This window comes from Boleophthalmus pectinirostris, unplaced genomic scaffold, assembly GCF_026225935.1.
Source record: "Boleophthalmus pectinirostris isolate CB_2022bp ecotype Guang Dong unplaced genomic scaffold, ASM2622593v1 HiC_scaffold_12, whole genome shotgun sequence".
Lineage (NCBI taxonomy): Eukaryota > Metazoa > Chordata > Actinopteri > Gobiiformes > Gobiidae > Boleophthalmus > Boleophthalmus pectinirostris.
Window position 1 is genome coordinate 23,295,230 of NW_026571018.1, and position 25,600 is coordinate 23,320,829.

The 25,600-nt window shown below is 38.3% G+C and overlaps 1 protein-coding gene across 1 annotated transcript in view; it reads right to left on the bottom strand.

Annotated features, from left to right (window-relative positions):
- Window positions 1–1,367: 1,367 nt before the first annotated feature.
- ltbp3 (latent transforming growth factor beta binding protein 3) overlaps window positions 1,368–25,600 on the bottom strand; it is a 33,146-nt gene continuing 8,913 nt past the window's right edge. The window contains exons 2-29 of the mRNA XM_055148242.1: window positions 14,267–14,536; window positions 13,411–13,574; window positions 13,219–13,324; window positions 12,179–12,265; window positions 11,991–12,107; window positions 11,748–11,900; window positions 11,581–11,661; window positions 11,481–11,494; window positions 11,354–11,402; window positions 11,199–11,276; window positions 10,554–10,682; window positions 9,729–9,860; window positions 9,513–9,641; window positions 9,301–9,420; window positions 8,834–8,956; window positions 8,513–8,635; window positions 8,246–8,365; window positions 7,592–7,720; window positions 5,576–5,746; window positions 5,255–5,335; window positions 5,041–5,169; window positions 4,822–4,959; window positions 4,596–4,736; window positions 3,773–3,901; window positions 3,180–3,338; window positions 3,024–3,113; window positions 2,779–2,907; window positions 1,368–2,119 (exon numbers count right to left, since the gene is read on the bottom strand). Of these exons, the coding sequence (XP_055004217.1) occupies window positions 1,968–2,119; window positions 2,779–2,907; window positions 3,024–3,113; window positions 3,180–3,338; window positions 3,773–3,901; window positions 4,596–4,736; window positions 4,822–4,959; window positions 5,041–5,169; window positions 5,255–5,335; window positions 5,576–5,746; window positions 7,592–7,720; window positions 8,246–8,365; window positions 8,513–8,635; window positions 8,834–8,956; window positions 9,301–9,420; window positions 9,513–9,641; window positions 9,729–9,860; window positions 10,554–10,682; window positions 11,199–11,276; window positions 11,354–11,402; window positions 11,481–11,494; window positions 11,581–11,661; window positions 11,748–11,900; window positions 11,991–12,107; window positions 12,179–12,265; window positions 13,219–13,324; window positions 13,411–13,574; window positions 14,267–14,536 (3,443 nt within the window). The 3' untranslated portion in view covers window positions 1,368–1,967. The remainder of the gene's footprint in view (window positions 2,120–2,778; window positions 2,908–3,023; window positions 3,114–3,179; window positions 3,339–3,772; window positions 3,902–4,595; window positions 4,737–4,821; window positions 4,960–5,040; window positions 5,170–5,254; window positions 5,336–5,575; window positions 5,747–7,591; window positions 7,721–8,245; window positions 8,366–8,512; window positions 8,636–8,833; window positions 8,957–9,300; window positions 9,421–9,512; window positions 9,642–9,728; window positions 9,861–10,553; window positions 10,683–11,198; window positions 11,277–11,353; window positions 11,403–11,480; window positions 11,495–11,580; window positions 11,662–11,747; window positions 11,901–11,990; window positions 12,108–12,178; window positions 12,266–13,218; window positions 13,325–13,410; window positions 13,575–14,266; window positions 14,537–25,600) is intronic.

Genomic DNA, 25,600 nt, shown 5'->3' on the forward strand with positions numbered 1-25,600 from the left:
CTACACTAGGAGTCATCACAGCAAAGTGTGCAATTAATTGTTGTGCATTATCATACCCTTTATCTATGGAAAAATTCCAGATATATAATTTACTGTATTTAGGAAAGCTATACCTCGATGAGTTTGTACATAAACTGAGACACACCCAACCTGTTTACGCCCAGGGCCCCAGCTGCCCAGTGCAGAGATCACCCACAATCCTCTGTGACAAAAGGAAGAGCTGAGCGCAGGATGTGGAGATGCCATCGGCTGCCTCTGTGAGTCTAGCACAGTGCTTTCTGCAGATAACAGCAGTTTAGACTAAACCCCCCTCTGTCTGCTCACTATAGACCGAACTGGATGGGGTCACCACAAGTGTAACTGGTGCAACTCCAGCCTTTGGTGAAGTTAGTGAGAGGGTTCATAACTAAGTATCATGGGTATTTTTCCCAGGACAATGTGTGTGTCCAAATATGCCCCACACTAAAGCTGAATCATATGACTGCAGTTCTGAGAAATGATCGTCTCTGTATGGACCACTCACCAAAAATGTCACAGGAAGGCCGAGTATGGCTCAATGTAAAACAATATAGACCAGACAATAAGCATGTAGCAGTGGGCAACTAATGTAGTTGCTCCATAAACTAGTTGGTATGATATGTTGTAAGTAGTAACATTTCTTTCTCATGCATCTTTAAGCAATAGTTTTTATCTCTTTTTTATGTGGAAAGTTTTACCTTTACATCTGGTTTTGTTCTTAAGTCACCACTATCCCAGTGCTATTGTCCGGTCATGGTGACCTACTAAAAGATATTTATATCCTCACAACTCTTTCTGAGAAGTCTCCAAGGTCAAACATGCTATTTCTGCTTCTTTTACATCAATCCCACCCTCTTTCCTCTCGCTCTTCTCCTAAACTAGTTGCTAGAGGTCACACTGCTGTTCCAGTTTCAAATTACATCATAATGAGATGGACTGAAACCAGGACAGTGAGAAACTGCAGTCGCACCAAAGCTTGACTCATAGAGATCTAAGCACAAGGAGCAACAACTGTTGAGACTGACTCACAGATGGACAGGATATAAGTTAGAGCAGGAATATGAAGCAGGTGGGCCATGTATACCCTAAAATGAAATATCATCTTTCAGTCCCTCATAAAGAGAATTAACAGTTTTGTAAAATAACCAAGTTACCAAGAGACTTCACCATCACTCAGTGTACAGTATTAAATTTATAATGGACAAAGAGCTCCCCCTGATGGTTATCTATATAAATAGCATAATCAGAATGTAATGGGAAAACATTTTTTTTCTGTTCTGGCTGGAGGTGAGGCAGGCAACAAATGACTTAAAGCTTCGTATAAAGAAAGACCACTCAAGTATACAAAATTAAATTTTGACATCTTTCTTTTTAATTTAAATTCTTTGGTTTTGTAAATAACTTGATGTAACAATCCTGAAACAGATGTCAAACTGATTAGAAAAAGCTACTTGACCAACTATTTTTGGGAATCCTCTCTGCTAAGTGCATGACCTTATGGCTATAGCTAACAAACTCATAAAGAACTTCTGCTTGTCCATTATGATGCATAATCAAAAGGCACTTGCTCAACTGTACTGTACATCTTTTACAAAACAAAGTTTAAACAGAAACTTGCAAATAAAACATGAAACAAATTACAAGGTAGACGGCTACAGGAATGTAATATTAAATATAGACTTACAAAGAAAGTAAGTCTTGTGTTTTAAAACTGTGACATGGCTAACATAGGAACAACAGATCAATGACAATTACAAAAGTGCATATTTGAAGCTTAAAAAACACTAACAAAAACACTAACAAACAATAATTACAAAATCAACAAATGATTGTGTTAAAAGTCTGTTCATGCGTCAATGACTGAAGGCCTTATTGAATTGTCCCAGTTGTGAAGAGGCAGGTGCAGCTTTTGCCTCGTGGGGGTGAGTTGTGTGGATAATTGGTGGAGGTTATCGGCTTCTTCTGCGAATGCAGATGTTGGATCTTCGTGTGGGCACAAATCCGTGTTTGCAGTAGCACTTGTATGAGCCGGCCGTGTTCACACAGCGAGCATTTTTACACGGACTGAGTCGGACTCCAGGCTCACCGCACTCATCAATGTCTGAAACACAGAGAACAACCACAGGCATTTAATATGGAAACACTCCACCATGGATTTGTTTACAATGGATTTCTTTGGATATAGCATTCTCTACCCCACTGATGGTTTCTAGTGTTGTGGGGGTCTTTACAAAATACGTCTTAGGGACACTTAGTTTGCAATCAGAGACTCTGTATTTCATAAAGATCACTGCCACAGTCTTATTTTAATACAACTACAATACCAGATAACATCTGTGTAGGTCATTAAATAGATTACATGCATTTTATTGAGATATGGTCAATATTTGTCTCTGCACACAACCATCAGTTAATAAAATAAAGTTTTAGAAAACATTTAACTGAATTAAATGCTTAATTATACTAAATATGAGCCTCGAGTGTTTGATGCTGCCATATGCATTTGTACATTTTCTTATGGTTGAAAATGATGCTGGACAAGAGCCCTGGATATTTTGTCTTTTTGTTTAAATGACAGAGCAATAACATCCCTCAGTAGTTCATGCTGATAAAATAGAGTTATCCTTTACTCTACTGACCCCTTGTGGCTGGCAGTAACATGGTTATTCCATTATGTGCTTTTGCTTAAGATTGATCCTTTTAAGATGCTGTCCATATTATATATTGCAGTGTGCCTTTAGGTAGAAGACATGAGCTTACCTATACATCGAGTGCGGGAGTGGTCTAGCCTGAAGCCTGAGTTACATTCACACATGGTGCCAAGATAGGAACGGACACAGCGTCCATTCGCACAACTGCATTCATCAGAGTCCTCCTCAGAACTGTCACCTTCAGAAGCAAAATCAAAAGAGAACATTAATTTTTTTTTTTTTTTTTTTTTTGGTATTTAGTATTACACATACATACAGTATAAGAAAGTATAGGTACAAATTATAGGTACAAACCTGGGTTGTAGTTAGCAAAAGCTGCCAAAAAGTCCTGCTCCCCATCAGATTCAGTTTCTAGATGCATCTCACAGAGGCGGTTAAACATCTCTATGGGAGTAAGGATCATTAGACACATGAGAACCTTGAACAAATGTCAGAGGGCAGCAGACTGACCTGAGTGTCGTTGGGGGCAGGTGTTGCACTCGGGACCCCAGCCACGGCCAAAGTGACAGCAGCACTCAGAGTATGTGACCATGGCTGTCGTGGGATCACTGCAGATCAATCCCTCATCCACTTGATTGAAACACACGTCCTTGTGCGCCGCTGTGCGATCTACTTCAGAAAGACAAAAACATACAAAAAGAAATGTAATAAAAAGAAATGCAAAACCCATACATGTGAACACTGAAAAAAACAAGTGGCCAATTTCAGCACCAGTTTACATGCCATGAAAAACATGCTCTTGGTTGCTCTTTTATTTAGCAGAAAGCAAAAGGAGATATTTCTGACATATCACTTTCATTAATGGACTAGAATGCATCTCTTTCATCATCCAAGAATTGTTCAGCATAAACTTGCTACAGAACTACAATTGGAACTGCTTTTAAAAAGTGTTCTAGCAGTGGGTGTTTTGTAACTGAACAGAAAATCAGCATATGCCACATTTTAAAACTATTTTGGAAAAGTTTGACTTTTCATTTGTGAAAAGCAAAAGTGATTTTGATGGGTCTTGCTCAGTGTGAGCTGACACGGTAGCTTTTACCCACCGTCATAGACGCACTGTTTCTGAGCAGCACTGAAGGTGAACGGAGGGTCACAAAAACAGTGAAAGGAGCCTGGCGTGTTCTCACACCTCCCATTCTTACAGTACGAGGGGTCCTGGCACTCATTCACATCTGCAAAGGGCACCACAGACACTGGTTACAGTCACATCTGCATGGCCAGCTCTGAGCTAAAGGTAACACTAACACAATAACACCTGAGTTTCTATGTCCACTTTAACTCTGAATCCTGCTACTGACGGGAAGAGCATTCTCACAACAGACTAGAGATGAGTCAACTCACTCCATCTGTCAGTGCCTTAACATACAGCAAACCTCCAACATGACACACTGCCAGAATATACTGTAGGAGGGTCTTATCATATCTGTTATGGAAATTATTATGATTAATATCTGTTATACATGTAGCATACTTGATTATATTATTATGCCTTCCATCATGGCCAACTTGTTAAATTGTAATATAACAGATTTTTGCAAATGGTTGTAGGCTATTTGCAGAGAAAATGAATGAAAGTGTAATTTTAGTTCATTGTCTCGGCTGGAATTTTTGCACCAAATTAGGGCACCGGCTCCAATGAGAAAAACAAGGTTTTTTTGTTTTGCTGCATGGGTTTTGGTCAGTTTTAAATCACAGGGCATCTATTGTTCTTCAGGAGTCAAAATATAGGCCTTAAGAATTCTAAACATTTTTGTCCTTTTGGCAGGTTTTTCACAGTATTTAAGTTATTAAGAGAGTTGTCCAAACACTGTTTCCTTCCTAATTGTCATCGATAATCAAAGTGCTGTCTATATGGTGGTCTCTCACCAGCCTGCTCTTCAGGGGTTACACAGCTGTTGCGGTCCGTGGCCAAGGTCCAGGGCGGTGAGCAGATGCAATAGTATGAGCCTGGAGTGTCCACACAGTGACCATTCTTACAGTTGGCAGGATCTTGACATTCATTTAAACCTTAAGCAACAACACAGCCAAGCATTACAAACTTTGAAAGTTTGAGAGCCAAAGTATAAAGAAATATTTACAAATAACTGAATACCTGCTACTGCTTCAAGTACACATTTTTTCTTATTTGAATCAGGAGTCCAGGGCAAGTTGCAGTTACAGAAGAAAGATCCATCAGTGTTAACACAGTGACCATTAGTACAGAGTGACTCGTCATGGCATTCATTCACATCTGAAGAAGAACACATCAAATTGAACAGAACAATATATAATGTGTGAGTATTTAGATCATAATATTTTAATATTCACTTGCCAATGCACTCGAGAAGATTGCTGTCGTAGTAAAAACCTTGTTGACAATAGCACTCGTAACCAGGCAGCGTGTTCTCACAGCGACCCTTTTTGCAGATTTCCTCAGCAAACAGAGCACACTCATCAATATCTAAATGAAAACAAAATGCAGGCTATTACTGTCATTGTATCAAGTGTCTGGTAATTCTTTTCATGTACCATACAATATTATTTACCATGATAGACAGGCAGGCTGTACTGGAGTCCCTCTTCAGAGTAGAGGCCTTGACCATGGGGACATAAAGAGAGGAACTCAGCTGAAGGAAGAAGAAAATAAAGTATGAATGCATATGGTTAAATTATGATTGTAGACTGTATGTATATGGTCAGATTTTTTGGTCAGCTTTTGATTTGAATTTGTATCACTCTACAATTTGACTCATGTTACAAGAATTTTATTTATTTTATTTTTTTCAAAGGAGGAAGGGAAAATGTGAATGTTTTTCATCTATGAATCTTGTTTGATTAATTTATCTTTACACAAAACCCTAATTTACCTGAGTGAGACACAGGACAGGGGTAGATCTCACAGTGGTCACCCCAACCCACTCCGATGGAGCAGCAGCACTCCCGTTTGGTGACATTCGTGGCCAAAACACTGTCACAGAAAACCGTGTCATCCAGGTTCAGATAGCACTCTTTCTTCTCATCCATCACTACTCGAACTGCTGCATGAAGAGAAGAGAACCATATTTACAAGTCAAATCCCAAATGTCTCACCCCATGAAATATACAGCATGTAAAGGAGGCTACCACCTGAAAGGACTATCTCAGCATATGGGCAAAATTGGCATTCACAGAAAAATTTAAAAATAAACAGAGAAAAAAACTGGTTTACACCAGCACCTTAGAGCAGTGGTTCCAGAGCCATTTTGTTGAGGTGCCTCTAACATTGTGCGCACAATTGATGATTACCTATTTCTTATGATAATCAAATCCAAACATATATGTCCATATCTTGCGAGCAGCGGTAGATAAGGTGCAGAGCAAAGAGGGGTTTAGGGCATGACCTGTGACATAGCTGTGCAGCACAAGCATAGCGCACATCAAAAATTGCTTTCACAGAATGGTCTTTTGTGCAAGATTGTATTGTATATAATAATTGTATAATATATTATAATTGTATAAATCACTTAAGTTCTCATTATAGAGAGAGTGACAACCATGTCCTCCAGGATTGTAGAATTGGCTTCTACTACTAATTGGCTAGTTTAGAAGTTGCAGGCCTTTAAACGTGGGTCTACTGCATGCTCCCTGTTTAATTACAAAAGGAACAAGAGCCGCTGTGCAAATATAAGCTCTATTATGTCAAAACAACACGGTAAACCCTTGCATGAATGCACTGCAAACTCCATGCACAAAATCTTGGCGCAGCGGTCCATTGAGTGTCACTGTGTCAATTAGAGCTACAGCACATACATTGCAAAATATAAAACTGATAAAAAAGGTGACCAGAAAAATGTATTCCTGCAGATCATTGATTCAGTTTTTTCTCCAAAGAAAAAAGTTTGATGTACCCCGTGGTCGGCTGTTCTGGACTACCAACCGTAATTAAGCACAGCAGAAGAAACATTAAGGCCATGAACACTGGAAGTAATTTATTATAAAGCACAAGTTACAAAAATAAAAATAATTAACCATTCTCAAATAAAGATATTTTGCATAAATTGAATATAAATTAGATTAACACCCAAGGATTATATTATTGGCCTAAGCCTATTTCAATTAATGAACAATGTTTTCTTTGGTGTTCGAATTTCTCCTATGCCTACATGGAGCAGAATGCCTGTTTAGTGCGAAACACATCTGTTGCCTATTCAGCCCAGTATTCGATCGAGACCTGCGCTGCTTAACTGGTGCCAGTATAACTTCGGCCTCGCTCCCTCTAGAGGACAGCGCATCAGTTGAGCACCATCTGCGCAGAATGCCAAAATAGAGACCACCATGTTCTTGATGGAAGCAACTGCAAAAATAAATTAAAGACTATGGGAAATGAATCTTTCATCCAAATTTGGTTATAAATATGGTTTCACTTAACTCAATTTTATTACACTGCTAATGCGGAGGACAATAGGGGGTCCTTGGCATATTTTCATACCAATAAGGAGCCTTGATATTTTCATACCAATAAGGAGCCTTGACCTCCAAAAGACTAACCACTGTAAAACAATGACTATGACAATTTGTAATACACCATAAAACTAAGACAAAGTAGCCTTTTAAAATACATAAAAAAATATATAGTCACTGTAATAAATCCATTTGGGATATGAGCCTGTTTTATACATTCATGCATTCGTATACAAGCAGACTGCAGGGGCAAGCCAGGTGAGGTGTCATTCTGACACAGCAGTAGTCAGCACTGCCAGTGCCAACAAGGATCGAACCACTGACCTTAGGGTTAATGGGCATTTTACTAAACTTCTATTGCAGAAAAATCAGAAGATAATTGTTTTGTATTTGGGTACTCAGCTGTTGTTAAAGCTCAGGGATAAAGTAGTAAAGGCACTTACCCTCGCAGCTGTGCTTGTCCTCTGACAGGACATATCCGTGATTACAAACACACACATAGGAGCCAGGTCTGTTTTCACAGACTCCGAAGGGCTGGCACAAGCTCCTGTCTTTTGTACACTCATCTATGTCTGAAAGTGAAATTACACACAAAGCTCTCAGTCTTAAATCAAACACCATCTGAGCAATACCCAAATTTTCCCTTTCAAAACAAACATTGCACAACAAGCTTTGCGATTTTTACTTCTTTGGAGTGCCTGGAGTCCATTGTGTTTTAAACATTACTCAGCATTTGGCACATAATATTACAGCCTACATAGCGATGGAAATTTATGGACTGAAGCAGATATTAACATTAAAAAGGTTGAAAATGCTGAACCAAAATATAAAGGTTGGTATGATCTTTTGTGCATCTTTGAGACATTGTCCCTTCAAAATCAAAATTGAGCCTGATATCTGACTTTGCACTAGATTAGATGAATTATTATTTGTGCAGACACACAGTAGTCCTGAGGGTCATCACAAAACTGATGATGCTATTGACTAGTAGTAATTTGTACAAGCATTACTGTAGTATGAGCAGAACCGTAGATCCTTTGAACTGGTTTGCAAAAATCCATGCAACAAAAACATCCACCAGGTATTATGTGTCTAACCTTGGCATCTCCTGCCTCCCACCAGAGAGAATCCTTTGGGACATTCACAGTGATAGGACCCCATACTGTTAATGCAGTGTCCCCTCTGACAGTTCGATGGTCGCTCGCATTCGTTAATATCTGTAGAAATGAAATAAGAATAAGGGCAAAATCAACTATCAAATGCAGGGTCAGATGGAGATTTTTGAGTTCTGAGGTGGTTTTGAGCAATGGACTGAGGTGATCACTATGAATAGATATAGCTGATAAGGGTTGAAATATTCATGCCTTCACAGTGGCTGCCCTCCTGTGTGCGCTGGTATCCAGGGTAGCACTGGCACTGGAAGGAGCCCTCTGTGTTTATGCAACGTCCGTAGGCACAAAGTCGAGAATCCTCACACTCATTAATATCTAGGGGAAAACGTATGTACGTACATATATTTTTAGTGTATTCATTTTTTTGTAATTACAAATAGCAAAGACTGAAGATCAAATCAGAAAGTGAACAAGAGTCACATGTTTCTAAGAGTACAAGCTCTTAGAAATATAATAATAATAATAATAATAATAATAATGACATATGAAGTCTATCTTTTTTGAGTTACTGACCACTACATCCTTTGCTGTCTGCAGATGGGAGGAATCCTTCATTACACAGACAGCGGTAAGTCCCGGGGAGGTTTTCACACCGACCATTAGGACAGATGCCAGGCTTCTGACATTCGTTTATATCTGAAATAAACAACACATTCACACTTTGTGAAAACAAGCATACAAATGTTTAATAAAATTGTTTTTTGAGCACAGCTGAAAAATATAAGCCGTGGTCATAAGCAGAGTTGGAAATTAACCATGAGTACTATGGTAATTATGGAGGCTGTAGCAGATGTAGTAATTATAAAAGCAGTTGCACTAATCTCATTAGTTAGTAGCAACAGGAGTAGTTGGAGTAAAATACCCCTTCACTCATTCATTCCTAATCACATTTTAATGGTATTTCCAACCAATTTTTAAGTCAAGTTATGTGTGAAAATGTGTGCATAAAAAAGATACTGATATTGAAGATACTGACTGACCATAACAGATGCCTCCTTTGGCCTCATGTCCCGGCAGACAGGGCACACACTCATATGATCCTGGGGTGTTCTCACACTGTTCATTGGGACAGGTGTCTGGACTCAAGCACTCATTTATATCTGAATCAAAGACAATAAAATATTTATTATTTGTTTATTTATCTTCAACATTAGTTCATATGGTATTAATACTTATCAGCACATTGTAGTACCTTCACAGGCAGGATGGCGCGGGGACTTGCTCTTAAAGCCGCTTTGACATTCACATTTATAAGACCCAGGGAGGTTCACACAAATTCCCCCCAGTCCACAGATCTCAGGTCGGGTGCACTCATTAACATCTGCACAAATGTGAGTATGAGTTATAACCCACACATGGAGTTTCAGTTAGAGATCTCTTATTCATATTGGCCATGTACTGCGCTTACCTACACACTTGAGCCGGCCGTGCTGTACTATATGTTTGTAACCTTGGCGACAGTGGCATTTGTAGCTTCCTTCCACATTGAGACAGTAACCTCTGCCATGACCACAGGGTTCAGACTCACATTCATTATCATCTAGACAAGAATAACATACAAAATATGTTCATTGTTATAACTTACTTCATAGACTATGTAATTATGTACTTGACAATTTATCATTCTGCACAATGCCCTTTCCTTTCTTGATGGGTCATTTGATTTTAAAAGTTGCAGGTTGTTGGCTAATAATTTGTATTGACCATTTGAACAGGTATATAACAAGTTACTGCTTGTAAGAAAATATAATTGCCCATGCTAGTACCTACCAACATTTGTCATAAAACATTGAGTTCTTATACTACAGTACAGAGTAGAGAGATATCAAACTGGGTTAGGCTGGAGTCAGTGTAGCTGTGCAGAGTCATTCAAACAGCAGAGAGACAGAATTGGCACTGTTTAGGTTGTCTGTGTAGTTTGAGGGCTTTGTGCAAGCAGAGGATTTTAAGACAGGAAATTGAGGGTATTTTGAAAGTGGGAAAGTTCACTTTAAGGGGCACTCTGAAAATTCACCGTGGCAGCTCAGTTTACCAACCATAATTAGCTCTAAGATCCTCAAAACAAAAGTTGCATAATGGGAATGAATGGAAACCTGAGAAATCTGAGAAACTTAAATGACACATGCAAGAGGTTTAATGATAAGTAATTTCTGCACATTTACACTTGCTGTCCAAAATTTTCAGGGCACATGCATGACAAATAAAAAGTATACATCATATATTGTGGTTGTACCCTCGCAGATGTTTCTCAGAGGGTTGAGATGATAGCCTGGGTGACAGTGACAGATGTGGCCGTTCAGGCTGTTCTCACACTCTCCATGACCACAAATGTTCCTGCTCATCTTGCACTCGTCTGTGTCTGCTTCTGGGGCAACACAAAAACTAGTGTTATTCCACAAACATTATCAACAAAATTTAAGAAAATAACACAGTGTGTTATGTCAGATTTCCAGCAATAGTTGTTCTACTTTTATCTCATATATTTTCAAATATTTTCTAATTTCTTCTAATACTTGGTATTCCCTTGTCTGTGATGAATGCTCTCAAACCAATGCAAAAAGTATTCAAAGTTTATGCAAACAATTTATAATATAATTTATATTATGAGAATTGCTATGTTCATGCATATTGTTTTCTGCATGTGCTTTGTGTGCTCTTGGATGAAATGCTTTAAATACCAAAACAGTTAGGATCACTCCTCTCATTAAAAAACATCAGAATGTGAACTTAGCCTTAAGGCCAAATCACGCTCCAGAACACAAACATTCAGAAACACTGACAGTTCACTATAGGCCTATCAACATCTTATTTAAAAAATCAAAGTGACAACAGTATAAAAAATATGAGAAGTATTTCTGCCGAATCAAAATAAACTTACGTGAGACTTTGGTTTGTGTTTCGAAGGGGTCATTGCCTGGAGGAACTCTGATAATGGCTGGAGGAGTGGGTTTAACAACTGTGCATAAACAAAGCAGAAATTTATTTGGAAAAATTTATAGACTGTAATTTGTGCTTATTGAAGTTTAAGTTTACCAGGAACACGGGGAGTACTAGAGCTTGTGGGAGCTGGCTGAGTTGTTTCCTGTTTGAAAACACTTTATTTATCAAAAATATGATATGATATTCAAGTAGATATTGTGAATAAAAACTCATCACTTACTGTCCATTTAGTTTCTGAAACAAGAAAACACAGTTTTAAATTGAGCCTCCTGCAATGTTCAACTTCATGGATGATTAAAACCAATCACTAGCACATTCACCTTCACTAATAAAAACCAAGGTCTCTCTGAAGTTTTTGATGAAGTAGCCCTTCCCAGCAGGGCAGATCTTATTGAAGGCCACTGAACAAAAACAGATTAATTGAAATTGGTTATGTGTTTGCCTGTTGTCCGTACAAATGTATTTAATGTACCTGATTAGCACTCACCAGTGCCCTCCTGGGGGCATCTCTCACAGTTGCGGCCCCAGGCTGCGCCCACAGTGCAGCAGCACATCTCCAGTGTCAGGTCATTGGGCAGCGCGTGCTCACAGCCCGACTCAGACGCCATCCTAAAGCACTGGCCTAGCTCCATGGGAGACTCTGAGGACCAAACATCAGTATTAAACACAGTTACTTGTAATAATAATGATAATGATAATAATAACAACAGGATGTTTACAAGGGGCTCACCCACACACATGTTCCTCTCCAGCACATATCCAGCTCTACACGAACACTGGAAGCTGCCAAGAGTGTTCAGACAGTCTCCATTCTGACAAACACCCTGCAATGTGCACTCATTTATGTCTGAAACCAAGAAAACAAGTCTAAGTAATATCCATTAGTTGTGTATTTAATCCATGTGTTGTTGACGTTACCTTGACAGTGAGTGCTGTTAAACCTTTTATAACCTTGTGGACATGTAGAGCCATACTCTTCAACAATATTCTGCTTAACTGATGCATCTGAAGTAGAAAAAGCAAATGTAAGAAATGGCAGGAACAACTTAAATGTCACATTTCTTTATTCTAAAGATTTTCCATTAAAGTTTCACTACATTCCAAGTTCAAGTTTCAGAAGATGATGGAGTTTGTATAAATTCCCTGAAATAAGAATGAATCACTAACAGGGCAATTGCGATAGACATTCTGGGCAGTTTTATTGGAGAACTATGGGAAGTCTGTGCCCACAACAATATTTGTGCAAACAAAGAGGGGCAATAGTTATGTCTGGCTTTTTCATTACAAAAGCACTTATAAATGTTTTAATTTAACAAAACTCCTCTGGGCAGGAGGCCAACTGTCTGAAGCCTAACCAGACGTACAGTATCAGGTTTAGTCAAAGACCGCCTTGTCTGAGTCACCACTGAGGGATGGAAGAATAGGCGAGTGGAAAAAAATGCGTGCAGCCAAGATTTTTGTGAAATTCAATCTTCAACAATGTGATGACAGTGGAGCTGGGCAGGCTCTGAGGAACACACTTAAGGAGAGGCTTATTTTCCACACTCTCCTCCTCTGTCTCAGTCTGTGCGTAATTCCCATAATTTCTTCCGTTTTTGCCTTCCCAGACACTTGCACACATTTCACATCTCACCACTGACTGATCTGTGCATTTCCATTCCCTTGAACCAATTTTTAAAGATAAAGATGGTAGAGAAAATAGTTATGATTAATTAATTCTTTGCTACTAGAAGAGCTGCTTAAACCTGCAAAACACATAGTACTATATATGGGCTTTAGAACTATTTACTTCAAACTATTTTTCTGATCCAATCAAATGTGCTCTAATACTACATAAAGCTGAGCAATTCTGAGAGGGTGGACCAAGGAAAAATAACACTACTCACTATGATACAAGTGGATCTTATTCTAACGTGGACCCTAAATGATAATAGTTTAGCTATAAGGTTAAAACTTACTTGGTAATTTGGGGCACTGGTAACACTTGTTCTGTCCCCATGAGTTCCCCACGGTGCCACAGCAGTCCTCTTGATTGGTTAACACAGGGAGTGGTGTACTGTTGCACTAAAAGAATAAAAACAATTACAATGCTGTGATGTGATATTTTCAGATGTTAATTAATAAATATGTGATAAGTAATGCTTACTCACAGCCTGTTTGGGCGTGGTCTCCTGGAAGCAGCGGCCCTTTGGTTTGTGCCTTGAAAGTGGCACTCGTGGGCTGGTCTTCACCGGAGGTTTGGTGTCTGCCTGGTCAAAGGGTTGTATGACCACTGAGGTCCCTGGTGTGTGGTGAACCCGCACATTTATCTGCACTAAAATCAGATTCACAATTACAAAGGATCTGTTCTCACTGTTCTCATTACTATTTCACTTTGAATGCAAAATATAAATACTACAGTGCATCACTATACTATCTTAAAATTGTTTTATTAATAGCAGATCTACAGTAATACAATGACAGCTATCCAACTAATTTCAATTTGTATTTTGTCATTTTGATTTGTATTTGTATTTAGTCTCAGCTAATTTTGGTTTTAATTGAGCAGTAATTTCTTGAATGGTGAATGGTGAAAATATAGGCCAGCTGCCACTGAGGTGTTATTGAATTTTGCAATATATTGCCAAGAATATTCCACAATATGGCATAAAACATATCTATCTACATGGAGACAAGCAGATATTGCTAATAGCCCAAATTGCAGGTCAGACCTGCGGAGAGGCAACACTGCTCATAGTAAGAATTTGTGTTTTTCAAGCTATTTCTTTAGCCAAAGAAATATCTGTACTTGAATATATACAAGGAAAGTAAGTCTGATGCTATAGTGTGGAACGTTGCAGGCTAAACAAACCAGAAAAGTAATGTGGTTTTAAACTATGTCTATAATGACATTTCAGTGTCCAAGTTGAAGTGAGTGAGTGACTGCAGAATGTGCATTACCAATTTATTACAATATTACAATATTATAACTACTAACTCTAAACTTTTTAATTATTAAAGACCTACCTTCAGATGAGGGGTGTCCGCCCGGCAGAGTGAATACTGAGTGTGTTTGTGTTATTTGTGTCCTCCCATTCAGAGCCTGGTCCCCATGTTTCTGCATGTCTGGTTTGAGTGATGTGGGGTAGACTGGCTGCTTGTTGCCCCGTGCTGCCTGGGGATGGTGTGTCTGCTGGAGGGGGAACTGGCAGAGACGTCCTGTGAAGCCATGGGGGCAAAGACAGTGCTTTCTCGAAAGGCACACTCCTCCATTTAAACAAGTGAGAGGGCAGACCACTGTGGAGATGAGGGAAAAGTACACCGATCAGGAAAAAATTACCAACGTGAGGCACACCTCATTATCATCAGTTCAACAGCAAAAACAGAAAACATAATGACTATCAATATGGCAGCTAATAATGTTCAGTATAATTAAGTGTAACTGTGGAGACCTTTTAAGTCAGGGAGTTCCAAACTTCTCAGTAAATGACCATAAGCATTCTGTATATAATAATGTTACTTTGGACAGCTTATTTTTTAAATACAAATGCTATTTTAATGTTACCTTCTTTTTTTCTTTTAAAAAAAAAATAGACATAGAGTATGGTACAGGTTACAAACAAAATTAAATACAAAGTAGACAATAGACAAACAATAACAAATAATAATAAACAAATAAGTAATAAAACAGTAACTGAAGCTTGGGTTGGGGAACACAATGACCCTTTTTTTTAAAAAAGCTGTTTCACAATTGAGTTGATGAATGAATAATGCTATGAAGTAACAGGGGTGAGCACATGGTTTGAATTGGGGCTTTGGGTGTGTTTATTATTACCATAACTGCTGCTCCTTCTCTCTCCTTTATTGCAGCTACTATCAACGTTATTATTTGCATTAACTTTAATCACTCTGTCAGTGTCGCTGCAACAATTGTATAGATTTTTAAACATAATTTGTACTGTAATACTAGTTGAATAAGAGGCGGTGGTTTTGTCTGATACTCCTAGCAACTGCGCCCTGTCCGTTGAGAAAAAGGCAGATGTTAATAAGTGATGTAGCAATGGGATCTGAAAGTGATTGTAGTAACAAAATGTTTATATTACTTGTGTTAGAAAGAAAGCAAAAATAATGATAAATATCAGTAATATTGGGAAGAAGAGGCAAGAAGCAGATATACCAGCAACTTTTTGTCTTCTTTTTTTTAGTTACTTCTTAAAATCAACTTGCAACCCACATAATTGTTTTCAACATGCACTTTGGTAATCACTGCTCCACAAGTCACAGACAAACACAATTATTTTCGTTGAATCTCAGTTATGTTCTTCAAATCTATATAAAGGGCTGGCTGCTTTATGTTGCTATGATTTCCTGTGCAGACTCTTATATAACCAATGATTTAGTGTGTAACATGCTCAGTATAAAGGCAGACAGTCTTTGTGGCGTGAGCCGACAGCTTTAAATATTCACTTTGAACTGCTGCAGTGAGAAAGTTTCACCAGGCTGACAGACTAACAGGTCCCTGCAGCTCTGGAGCAGGTAAAGTCATCGAGCTGTGTTATGGCCTCATGCACCATATGGAAGAGGTTTGGGAGCTGTGGGAAAAGGTGGATCAGGACAAGACTAAACAATGCACTATGATGTATGCATTGTGAGCTTTTCAATGAGTGCAATCACACACATGTTTTTGGATCAATTTGTCATAGTACAAAGAGATTCAAAACCGTGGGTCAATAATAGTTCACAAAAATATCAAATTGAATCTGTTTCTTATTATATTGTCTGAAACATTGATCCTGTATGTTTGATGGATGTTAAGGATGCTTTTGGCATTTGTAGAGTGAGTATCAAAAACACACACACTTACACACAAGATTAGATTAAAATAACATTAAACTATCTGACAGCTTCCACTAGTACTACTGCATTAAAACTGAAGGGATTACTGCATTATTCACTTTGTAGCTAAGGTCAACATATTTTCACTTTAAGGTTTCGTTAAACTCATATAGAACAATAGAAGTAAGGAGATGTCATATTGGGTTGTCTTTACAACTGATATCTAGAAGCTAATTAATACTAAAACTAATATTAAACTTTATACTTATTTGGACAAATAAAAAAATCTCTTTAATAGGACAAATTTGGACCTTTCCTGAATAGATTTAGAATAGCTATGATCTATATCAGAACTCATTTCAGACCACATGGTAACATTTAAGAAATTATAATTATTTTTGGTTGAAAATTACAATCTATTTTTAGTATTCTGACAAAACTAGTCAAATCATTAAATACCAAAACTGTATGTCAGAGCAGAGGAGACTAAGTGAAGAGAGTCTCCACTTTGAGCTGCTGAGCCAAGCGCGGGACACATGGAAATAATTATGAACGGCTGATGCGTCTGGGCAAATCATAATTGGACACTACATCACGGTAATCACAGCAGGGACGTCTTTAGTCATAGTAAACAGCACAGCACCAGAAATAAGACAGAGTGGGCACTTTTGAATGACTCATGCAAAAAAAAAAAAAAGCATGATTCTAACTAAGGCAGCAAAATATGTTATTAAAGTATTCATATTCATTCATCACAATATTGGCTAATACAATAATCAACTCAGTAAACTAAATATATATTGCAGTAACACTAAGGTCCCTGACTGGACAGAAATGTACTTTTAGAAACTCTGTTCTCATTCATTTTCTTTATTTACTGAATTAACACTGGTTTTGTCTAATGCAGTTTGATAATAAAAGTTTTACTACATTAAGACAGGTACATAATTGTTTTAAAATTATTATGTCAAAATGTATACTAAAATATCAAAACTAGACTGTTATTACGGTCAATAAAAGCCATATAGTACATCACAATACTTTGCAATACAGTACAACTCCTTCAAATACTCATACTGACATTTCAAAAGCACTATAACTGCAGCAGGTACAAACATGCAGATTTAGACAGAGGCTTTGAGAGGAAATAGTCCCAAAAACCAAAGTACGGCCCACGCAAACTGTTCAGACTTCCTCTATGACATAACAGCTCCCGTTTCCACCGGTCACCATCCACTGTAGGCTGAATATAGAGTCAGACAAGACTGAAATCCAGACACAGAGTGGAGAGAAAACACTTGAAAAACGTGATTACACAATCTCCAAATCCACAGAGGCTCACTCGGAAACGTCTGGTTGGCAGAGGGTTACGACCACATTAATGAGCCAATAAACACAAGGAAGACAGAAAGAAAGTGTGATTTTGTTTCTTTTGGGTAAAGTTTCTTAGGTGTGATAAAGGGGAGGGTTGTGTGAATGAGACCTTTTAAGTGTTATGAATAAGAGCAAAGTTCGCAATATTTCCATTATTATGTAAACACAACAAAAATGTAAAATTATTTCAGAAAAAAATATGCTGGAAGTTTTTACTTTATATGAAATTAGTTTGAAGAACTGATTTGATAATTTTGAGATAAGCCAAATAAAAATTGACGACAGCCACATGGGGTCAGCAAAGGAGCAAATAACTATTTTCAGGTAAATGGATTCAGACTATTGGCAGAGCAATGCTGCTGCAGTTGACACAATTCTGTCAACTAGACAAAAGCTTTTGTATGTCAAAAAAAAAAAAATTAAAAATTAAAAATCAATGAAAACCTTCTGCTATGTGGTGTAATGCCACTATAGAGAGCCAAACCTCCGAAGTTATAAGAAGAAATGAGCTGTTTCTATTATTAAGCCATTTTAGATCAAAATTGTGCTTTCACCTGGACAAAATCATGACATATGTAATAGTTTAATACTAAATATCAGAAGAAATCATATGTCTTAATGAAATATACCATGCTCCTCTACACACTGATTTGTTGGATAGTTTTTGTACATAATGTGAAGTGCAGACACAGGCACAATCAATAACTGATGTCATAATGGTTTAACTGATTTCAGGCTGCTCCTACAGCTGTTAAAACATCCACAGACCTGGATACCGGGGCATCGAAAAAACAGGCATATGGGACCCAACTGTGAGTGCAAAGTGATAAAGGAATTAGAATACACTTTAGACAAAGGTTTCTACCAACAACTACAAATAATCAATGTCTCAGTATTGTATTTTGAAACATTGGTAGTCTCTCTATATACTCAAAATGTAATAGACATTTTGAATTAAGTGGTAACACTTTATAAAATATGAATTCATAAGGAACAACAGTTTATTAAGAATGCTATTCAACTTAGTAACTGTACCTTAAACTTGCTTCCTAAACTTTAGTCCGAACCTTGACCCCTTAATACAGAATAATTCTTAATAAACTATTAATAAATAATTAGTTTATTATTAATTAAGTCTTTCCTCATGCTTTATTAAGACTAATTAAGGTGTAGTTATTATAAAGTGGTATCAAAGATTTAGAAAGATAATATGACATTGGAGTTGATCTACTGTAGATCTAGACTAGCGGAGACCAGGACTTCACTTTAATGACGAGATGACTACTATATATGAATTTCCCAACTCTCCCAGTGCTTTTTAATCAATCTGCAGCTTTACAAAACAGAGCCTTCCTGAACACACTGGAGTGAAACACCTCTCTCGTGCCTCATATTTGGCTCTGCTTGTGCTAATGTCTTCTGCAGATCTGACACTGGTGAGAGCGGGTGTGTGCTGGAGCAGTCTATTAAATGGAGGCGGGGTCTCACTGTGGTCAGGCAGCAGGATTACAAAGAGCACAAAGTTTTAAATTCACATCAAAACAAGAGGAGGTCCCCTTTAAGCCAGACCTCAGAGTTCATTAAAGAAATATATTGTGAGCTTTTGGAACGTGTATATATACATTTAGTCTGAGCTGCTCCTCTTAGTCTGTTTATCTTGGCTTAAACTACAATTTTCAGAAAATGTCTGCCTTTTCACTTACTATGAGAAATTTAAACAGACATTAGGTTTATGCCAGGACAAGAGCAAAACAAAGTGTACACATGGACTAAACCAGGTCAATACCAAGACCATATGAAGTATTGATGAAGTGGTGTAAAATGAATGAAGTAAAATTGATGAAGTAAAAGTTATATTTGTGGCTATATCTACACATGAGTAAACCAGGATAGAACTATGCTAAACAAGTGTGACATTCCACCAGGACTAAACCAGGATTAAATCCAGTCCAAACCAGGGAAAAAAGATCAATTACTCAAAACACATTAAAAACAAGACAAAAACAAGCTAAAGTACAGTAAATGAGCTGAACTGAATAACTGAATATCACTAGAAGAAGCCTGTGTACCTTACCACAATCTGATGCATTCCTGTGAACTACTGTATTATTAAAAATCAAAGACAGCGAAAAGGCATTTAGAGTTTTAAATGAATGTGAGCCCCAGAAGTCAGACTTTGTGAAGTTGTTAACCAGTAATTTACCTCCCCTATTAAAACATAATTGGAAGTAGGTTGTAAAATACAGTGCTATTATTCGCAAGTACAAACTAGATTCATGCAATGTTAGTCTTATCTTCTTGAGCTGTCATGATTTTTTAAAAACTGAAAGTCCGCTTGCAGGTACATTCCAACTCAGGAAGCGTATAATTTTCCCATGCTCCAACACACAAGCGGGGTCGACAAAAGATTGACAGCAACTATTAACAAAATATACGAATGGAGGGATAGAAATATTTCAGTAGCCAGAAAGGTCCATGTGAAAGTATTTAAAGCATAAAATGAATGTGATTTTCTTGTTAGATTGTCTTGATTCCCAGGGTCTTTAGGAAAACATATGGAACATTCTTATAAAGCGATGTAAACTCAATCAGTCTCATGTAACAGGCTTTTATAATGAAGCCAAATAAAGTACTGTGAAAAACGAACAGAGACAGACCTAGAATCATGCAGTAATAATAATGTAACAGTCTATGTACTGAAAGAAAACATTTTAAGGGTTGGGACTCCTTTTTTGATTCATTTCCATGATTTTGGACTTTACTGAGACTTGTGACTTTCTGAGGAAAGTGACTCATGACTGGAGCTTAGAATAGAATAGAATCTGACTTGGACTTGAACTAATGCACCAAAAAGTTGGACTTGACAAGATATTAGTTATGTACTGAGCTTTCAAGCCTGTATACTACAGACATCTGTTCATCTTTCATTAATTTATATGTTTTAAATGATTGTCTTAAGTTCTATGTATGTTAAAAATCTGTGAATTCCCAGTAGAACCAACAAATTAAGCACAGTTTGTAATAAACTTCAGTAAATGGGTTGGACTCAAAGGATGAGGACTTGAGCATGACTTGAAAAATAAGCTGACTCAACACTGGTTATACATCAAAATGACAATGAGATTCCAGCGATACATGTTTTAATTTGGATTTTAAAAAAATAAAAAGTTATGTATTTTAATACACAGTGCTGCTGGTCACTTCACAAGCAGACTGTACCCTGTATTCCTTCTGATGTAGCTCTATTTTGTTTGGTTGAAATTTCATTCAACTTTTTAATATCATCACTTCGACTAAAATACAATAAATCAAAACAATAATTTGCATTCTCTAAACCTTTTTATTATTAAATCAAATTATTAAAATATATACTGTACATAACATGTGAACATTATACACAAGACAAAGCGATGTGTGCTGCCCTCTACGTGCCCTGTGACCACCCACTCTCTCACTACTGTCTGTCTGGAGCCCCCTCCCTGCACAGTCACAGCCGCGCCCTCTCGGCACAAAGGCAACAAATTACAGCTCAACAAACCGCACTTCAAAAGAGCCCCATCCCGCTGAAGACATCATGTAACCAGACTGATTTTACTGCCTCTTATGAACTCCCCCACTCTCACTGCTCACTTGTTTTATTACAATAACAAAAAGCCACACAGCAGACACCAAATAAAGCTGTGCGTGTTGAGTCACTGTGAATCAGGGCTGCCCCCACACAGAAGGTCAACCATGCCTTTGCCTTTGACAAAACTTTAGAAAGACAGGGGCCTCATTTATAAAGGCACAAATCATGACGTAGGCGCTCTTTACACTAACTGCGAGATTTATGAAACTCCACCTAAAAGCCGCGCTTTGCTTATCTTTACGGCAGCTCAGACCCTGCTGTAAACTCTACGCAAAGTCTGTAGACACGGGAAAAAGCGACACTCGTGGAGAGGAGCACAAGTGAAGAGAGTTTGAGCAAGTGATTGATCAGGAAATCATCAGAAAATCCACATATATAAAATTATTACATTCAGATTTGAGCATTTAAAAACAAGGAGAAGGGCTGTTTATTCCACTCATATTGTCTAAAATATTATAATTTTTAAACCGCGCGCTCTCGTACTCGAACGCGTGCACTTTCCCGGGGCAGCGCAGGTTCTCCCGCACTCCGCGCCGTGACCATAGACTTCTATAGAACACAGTCTGTGACCCAACACAGAGAAGATGAAATAATGACCCTGGGGGTGTAAGTTCGCTTCATTTTGAACTGATGGCTGCTCAGACATTTACTTGACTTGGCCGCCCCATGGATCTATTAAAATAACCCCGACAGCAGGCAGCGGCTCGCGGGCTCTGAGTGCGGTCAAACTACAGAGGGCCTGCCGGTCATAGCTTTTAAGGAGGCACTTTAAGGTGGCGCTAGCCTGATTCATCAGACGGTTTCACATTCGTAGAAACCGTCTGAACCTTGCAGTGTTAGAATTTGTTTGCTCGACAGTCATTTAACCAATTGCTGCTATTTGGTAGTCACGTATGTAATGCACCGCTAACAGGGCTAACTGGTATATTAAGCTTTTCCCAAATCTTGTAGGAAGAAGGGCTATAACGTCTTTCCCCTTGATGAAATTCACCCAACATTCTCTTTATTCCGGCTTTAAATTCTCAATTTCGGGAGTCGTTGACAACACTGAATATATGGCTCTTTGCTTTGGCTTATGCCCGAACTTGCACTTCCAGGGTTTTTGCGAACCATCTAGTGTATTTTGATTCCTGACCTAGTTGCTGGAGAGAAATGAAACTGAATGGAGGCACTAGGAGGTGCCAGTCTGGCTAAGGTGGCGCTGACGTACTCACAAAGTTGTCATTGCTGTTATCTGAACACATAACCAGTCGTTATCAGGGGGCCCCCCAGAGCTGGGGGCCCTAGGCAAATGCTTGGTTTGCCTACCCGGTTCCCACAGGTCTGCTGGCTGACCCTGACCGGAACTCATAATATTCCCTACATTTTTGTGTAAAGGAGAGCTCTTGCAAAGGCTCTTCCTGTGCCCGTCCTGACCCAGGCCCATGCACTCAAAGAGATAAGCAGAGTTTGGATGTTTTGTGTGGACTTTTATTGGTAGAATAACTGCGCCTGATATGTATCTGATGCACTAACATCAGCTAAATCTGTGTTCTAACTGCTGAAACACTCGTCCCCTGGCCGCTGGTCCATGTATCCCTCCCTCGCTCTCGCATGCACTCATAACTCCCTCCTTTAACCATTCAGTCCACCGTGTGCTCATATCTACCAGTATAATGTGCAACAGGCCCTGTCCATACTTAAAAATATAGCGATAAAACTCTTGAAACAGTGACTTCGGATTTGATGTCACATCCAAGCTTCAAGCGTATTATTATGTTTCGCGTGTTGAACTACTTGGATTATGATTCTGACTATTCCCTCATCTTATGAAAACACAGCCACTTTAATTGATTTAATTTTTGAAATTTGCGCTTCGTTTTATGTTTTGATTTCTCTTCCGTTACAACCTTAGGGACGTTAACGCCCATTAAATCAAATATTTTTTTCAATACTGGCCTCACCACGACACCAACTACCAAACCCATAGGCAGTGATACGGTGTAAGGTGTATCAGGAAATCATCAGGTGTAAGGTATTGGAGTAATTGACTGTAAGTGAATTGTCATTTAAATCACCAAAGTGTCCCAACACAATGAAAAAAGTTCATATTTACACATCGCAGTTGGTGTAGCCATCTTGGATTCTGACTTGGAATCCTTGCTCGGTCTACTTTTTCCACCACTGAGGTCCAAGTAGGGCCGTCCCAGGAAAAGGGGCGTGTTACACGTATCGCTAGGCAACTTCCACGGAAAACATATTCAGAAGGATAATCAAATGTAGGGTGATTATCAGCTCATGTTTAGAGAATGTTTAGGATGGTGAGTTGGAGGTGTAGAGAGGGTATGACATGGGATTGCGTGTGCACATTCTAGTTGCAGGTGGGATCGATAAACAACAGATTGCCTGGTTCAGTGTATGCGGAAGGTTTTCTAAATCTGGAGTTTGTGTGGTGCACTCCTCTGGTGGCCACTAGGAGTACACACTATCTTAGGGCAAGTCCTATGCAGTCCCCTGGACTGGCCCCTAGAGCCATATCCTCTTGCCACGATTTCAGAAGAGTGATTGACAGGCGGATTAACCCGTCAGAGAGACACACACATACACAAAAAAAGGGAGAAAAAAAAAAAAAACCTAAAGGACTGAGAAACATCCCATCTTTTTACAGAATCAGCTATCAACGCGCCAAACTATTATTTATCTTAGGTATAAGAAGACTGGGTAGTCAGGCAAGTTCTGATTGTTTTAGCATTCAAATTAGAAGAGCACTGAATTGTATTTGAGTCATACAGTGCTACATTATCCCAATCTTTAAATTGAGAGAATACAGAACAATCCCGGTGCCCCTATACAGGGTACAGGCCCTCTATATGGATTAGATTCCAAATAAAGTTGTTTTTTTGCCTTGTATGAATGTGTCATGTGAGTGAATAATTAGTAGCCACACTGGTAGCCATGCTTCAGTTTATCTCAAAATAAATGTAATGCTTTATTAATAAAATGATTAGGTATTTTTGGTATTAAAGGTCCTATATAACACAAAACAGATTCTTGTAAGCTTTAAGCTGTTATAATGTTGTTACCTCCTCAGAAACATACCTGGGGCTGTGTTTTATTTCATTCACACTTGTTTAAGTAACCCTTACAAGTTAACAGCTCCTTTTACCTTTAGTTCAGTAGAGATTAACAATTCCAGGCTGAAATTATCCATATGATTCTTATGAAGTTGCATGGAGTTTAAAAACACAGTGAATCACTTCCTGTATTACCACATGATATCATGAAGTACAACTATTTGAGAAAAGAACTCAACCTAAACATAACTAAATATGTAGTGTAGTGTGTACTAAATATGATTTGTGTGTTAAACATGTGAATGAAACAAAACACAACTCCGGGTATGTTTGTGATGAGGAAACAACATTATAACATAGATCAGGCAATAGTGTAATACTGTATGTGCCTTTTAATGTAATCTATGAATCTTTATATCAAATTTATATTATTTTGCTTTTACTGCATTTAAAAGTATCATCTTTATATGTTTTCTTTCTTGCACGTGAGTAAAAAATCTTGGATAACAAAACAGTCAATCTTCTGAGTGATGATTCACCACAAGGCATCAAAAATAGAAAAATAGTGAAACGCATATCACAGTATGACGTGCTTCCCTCCGCCATCAAACTCCAAAACAGGAAACCGCATCCCTAAAAAAGCCAGCCGTGGACTGGCACTATGAGACCGCATCCCACAGGGCGCAGGGAGGACGCGAATGAAGTGGGTCAGACTGCAGCAGCTCAACCAGACACAGGGAATAAATGACATAATCACGGGCTTTGGCAAACGCAGAGTCGAACCTACAAACTCCATAAAGACTGAGAGAAAGTCTAGTCTTAAACAAACACAAAGAGGTGGTGCCCTATATGTTTGGTCCAGTACAGAGAGACGTAAAGGTATCGGACATTTTTACATTATATACATACTATATATAACAATTGGCAATTGGTCAATATATTCTCAGGATTTTACAAAAATGTTTCAAATTCAAATTTAGAAAGGCATAGTCAGTACAAGCAGTTCAGTTCAGTCCAGTAGCCAAAAAGTGCCTAGTGGAACAGGATTTTTTTTTTATGGGACAAAAAGAGCATAATTTGAGGACCAACCAAAATAAATCTTTTCTAAGCCAAGTCTGCTGGACCTAAATACATATGCATATTATTACTGTGGAATTAGCTTTGATAAATTTAGTTAGTAATTGGTATTACAACCACACTATCCTTGCAGGTACGGGGGCGGTAGAAATGGCAAAGGCCTACCTCTTGGTATTTACTTCATGAAGAACTTTTCCAGTCTAAGTTATTTTTGTTCAGATGTTTTTACTTACTTTGTACATGAACTGTAAAGTATTTGGTGTAACTCCTCTTGGCTTTCATTTGAATGTGACCATCCAAGATACTCTGCTTAACAAAAACACCAGCCACAACATTATGTCCTTCCAAAAAGAAATTATGGAAACTTTGCAGTGAATGTACCATATTATCTTT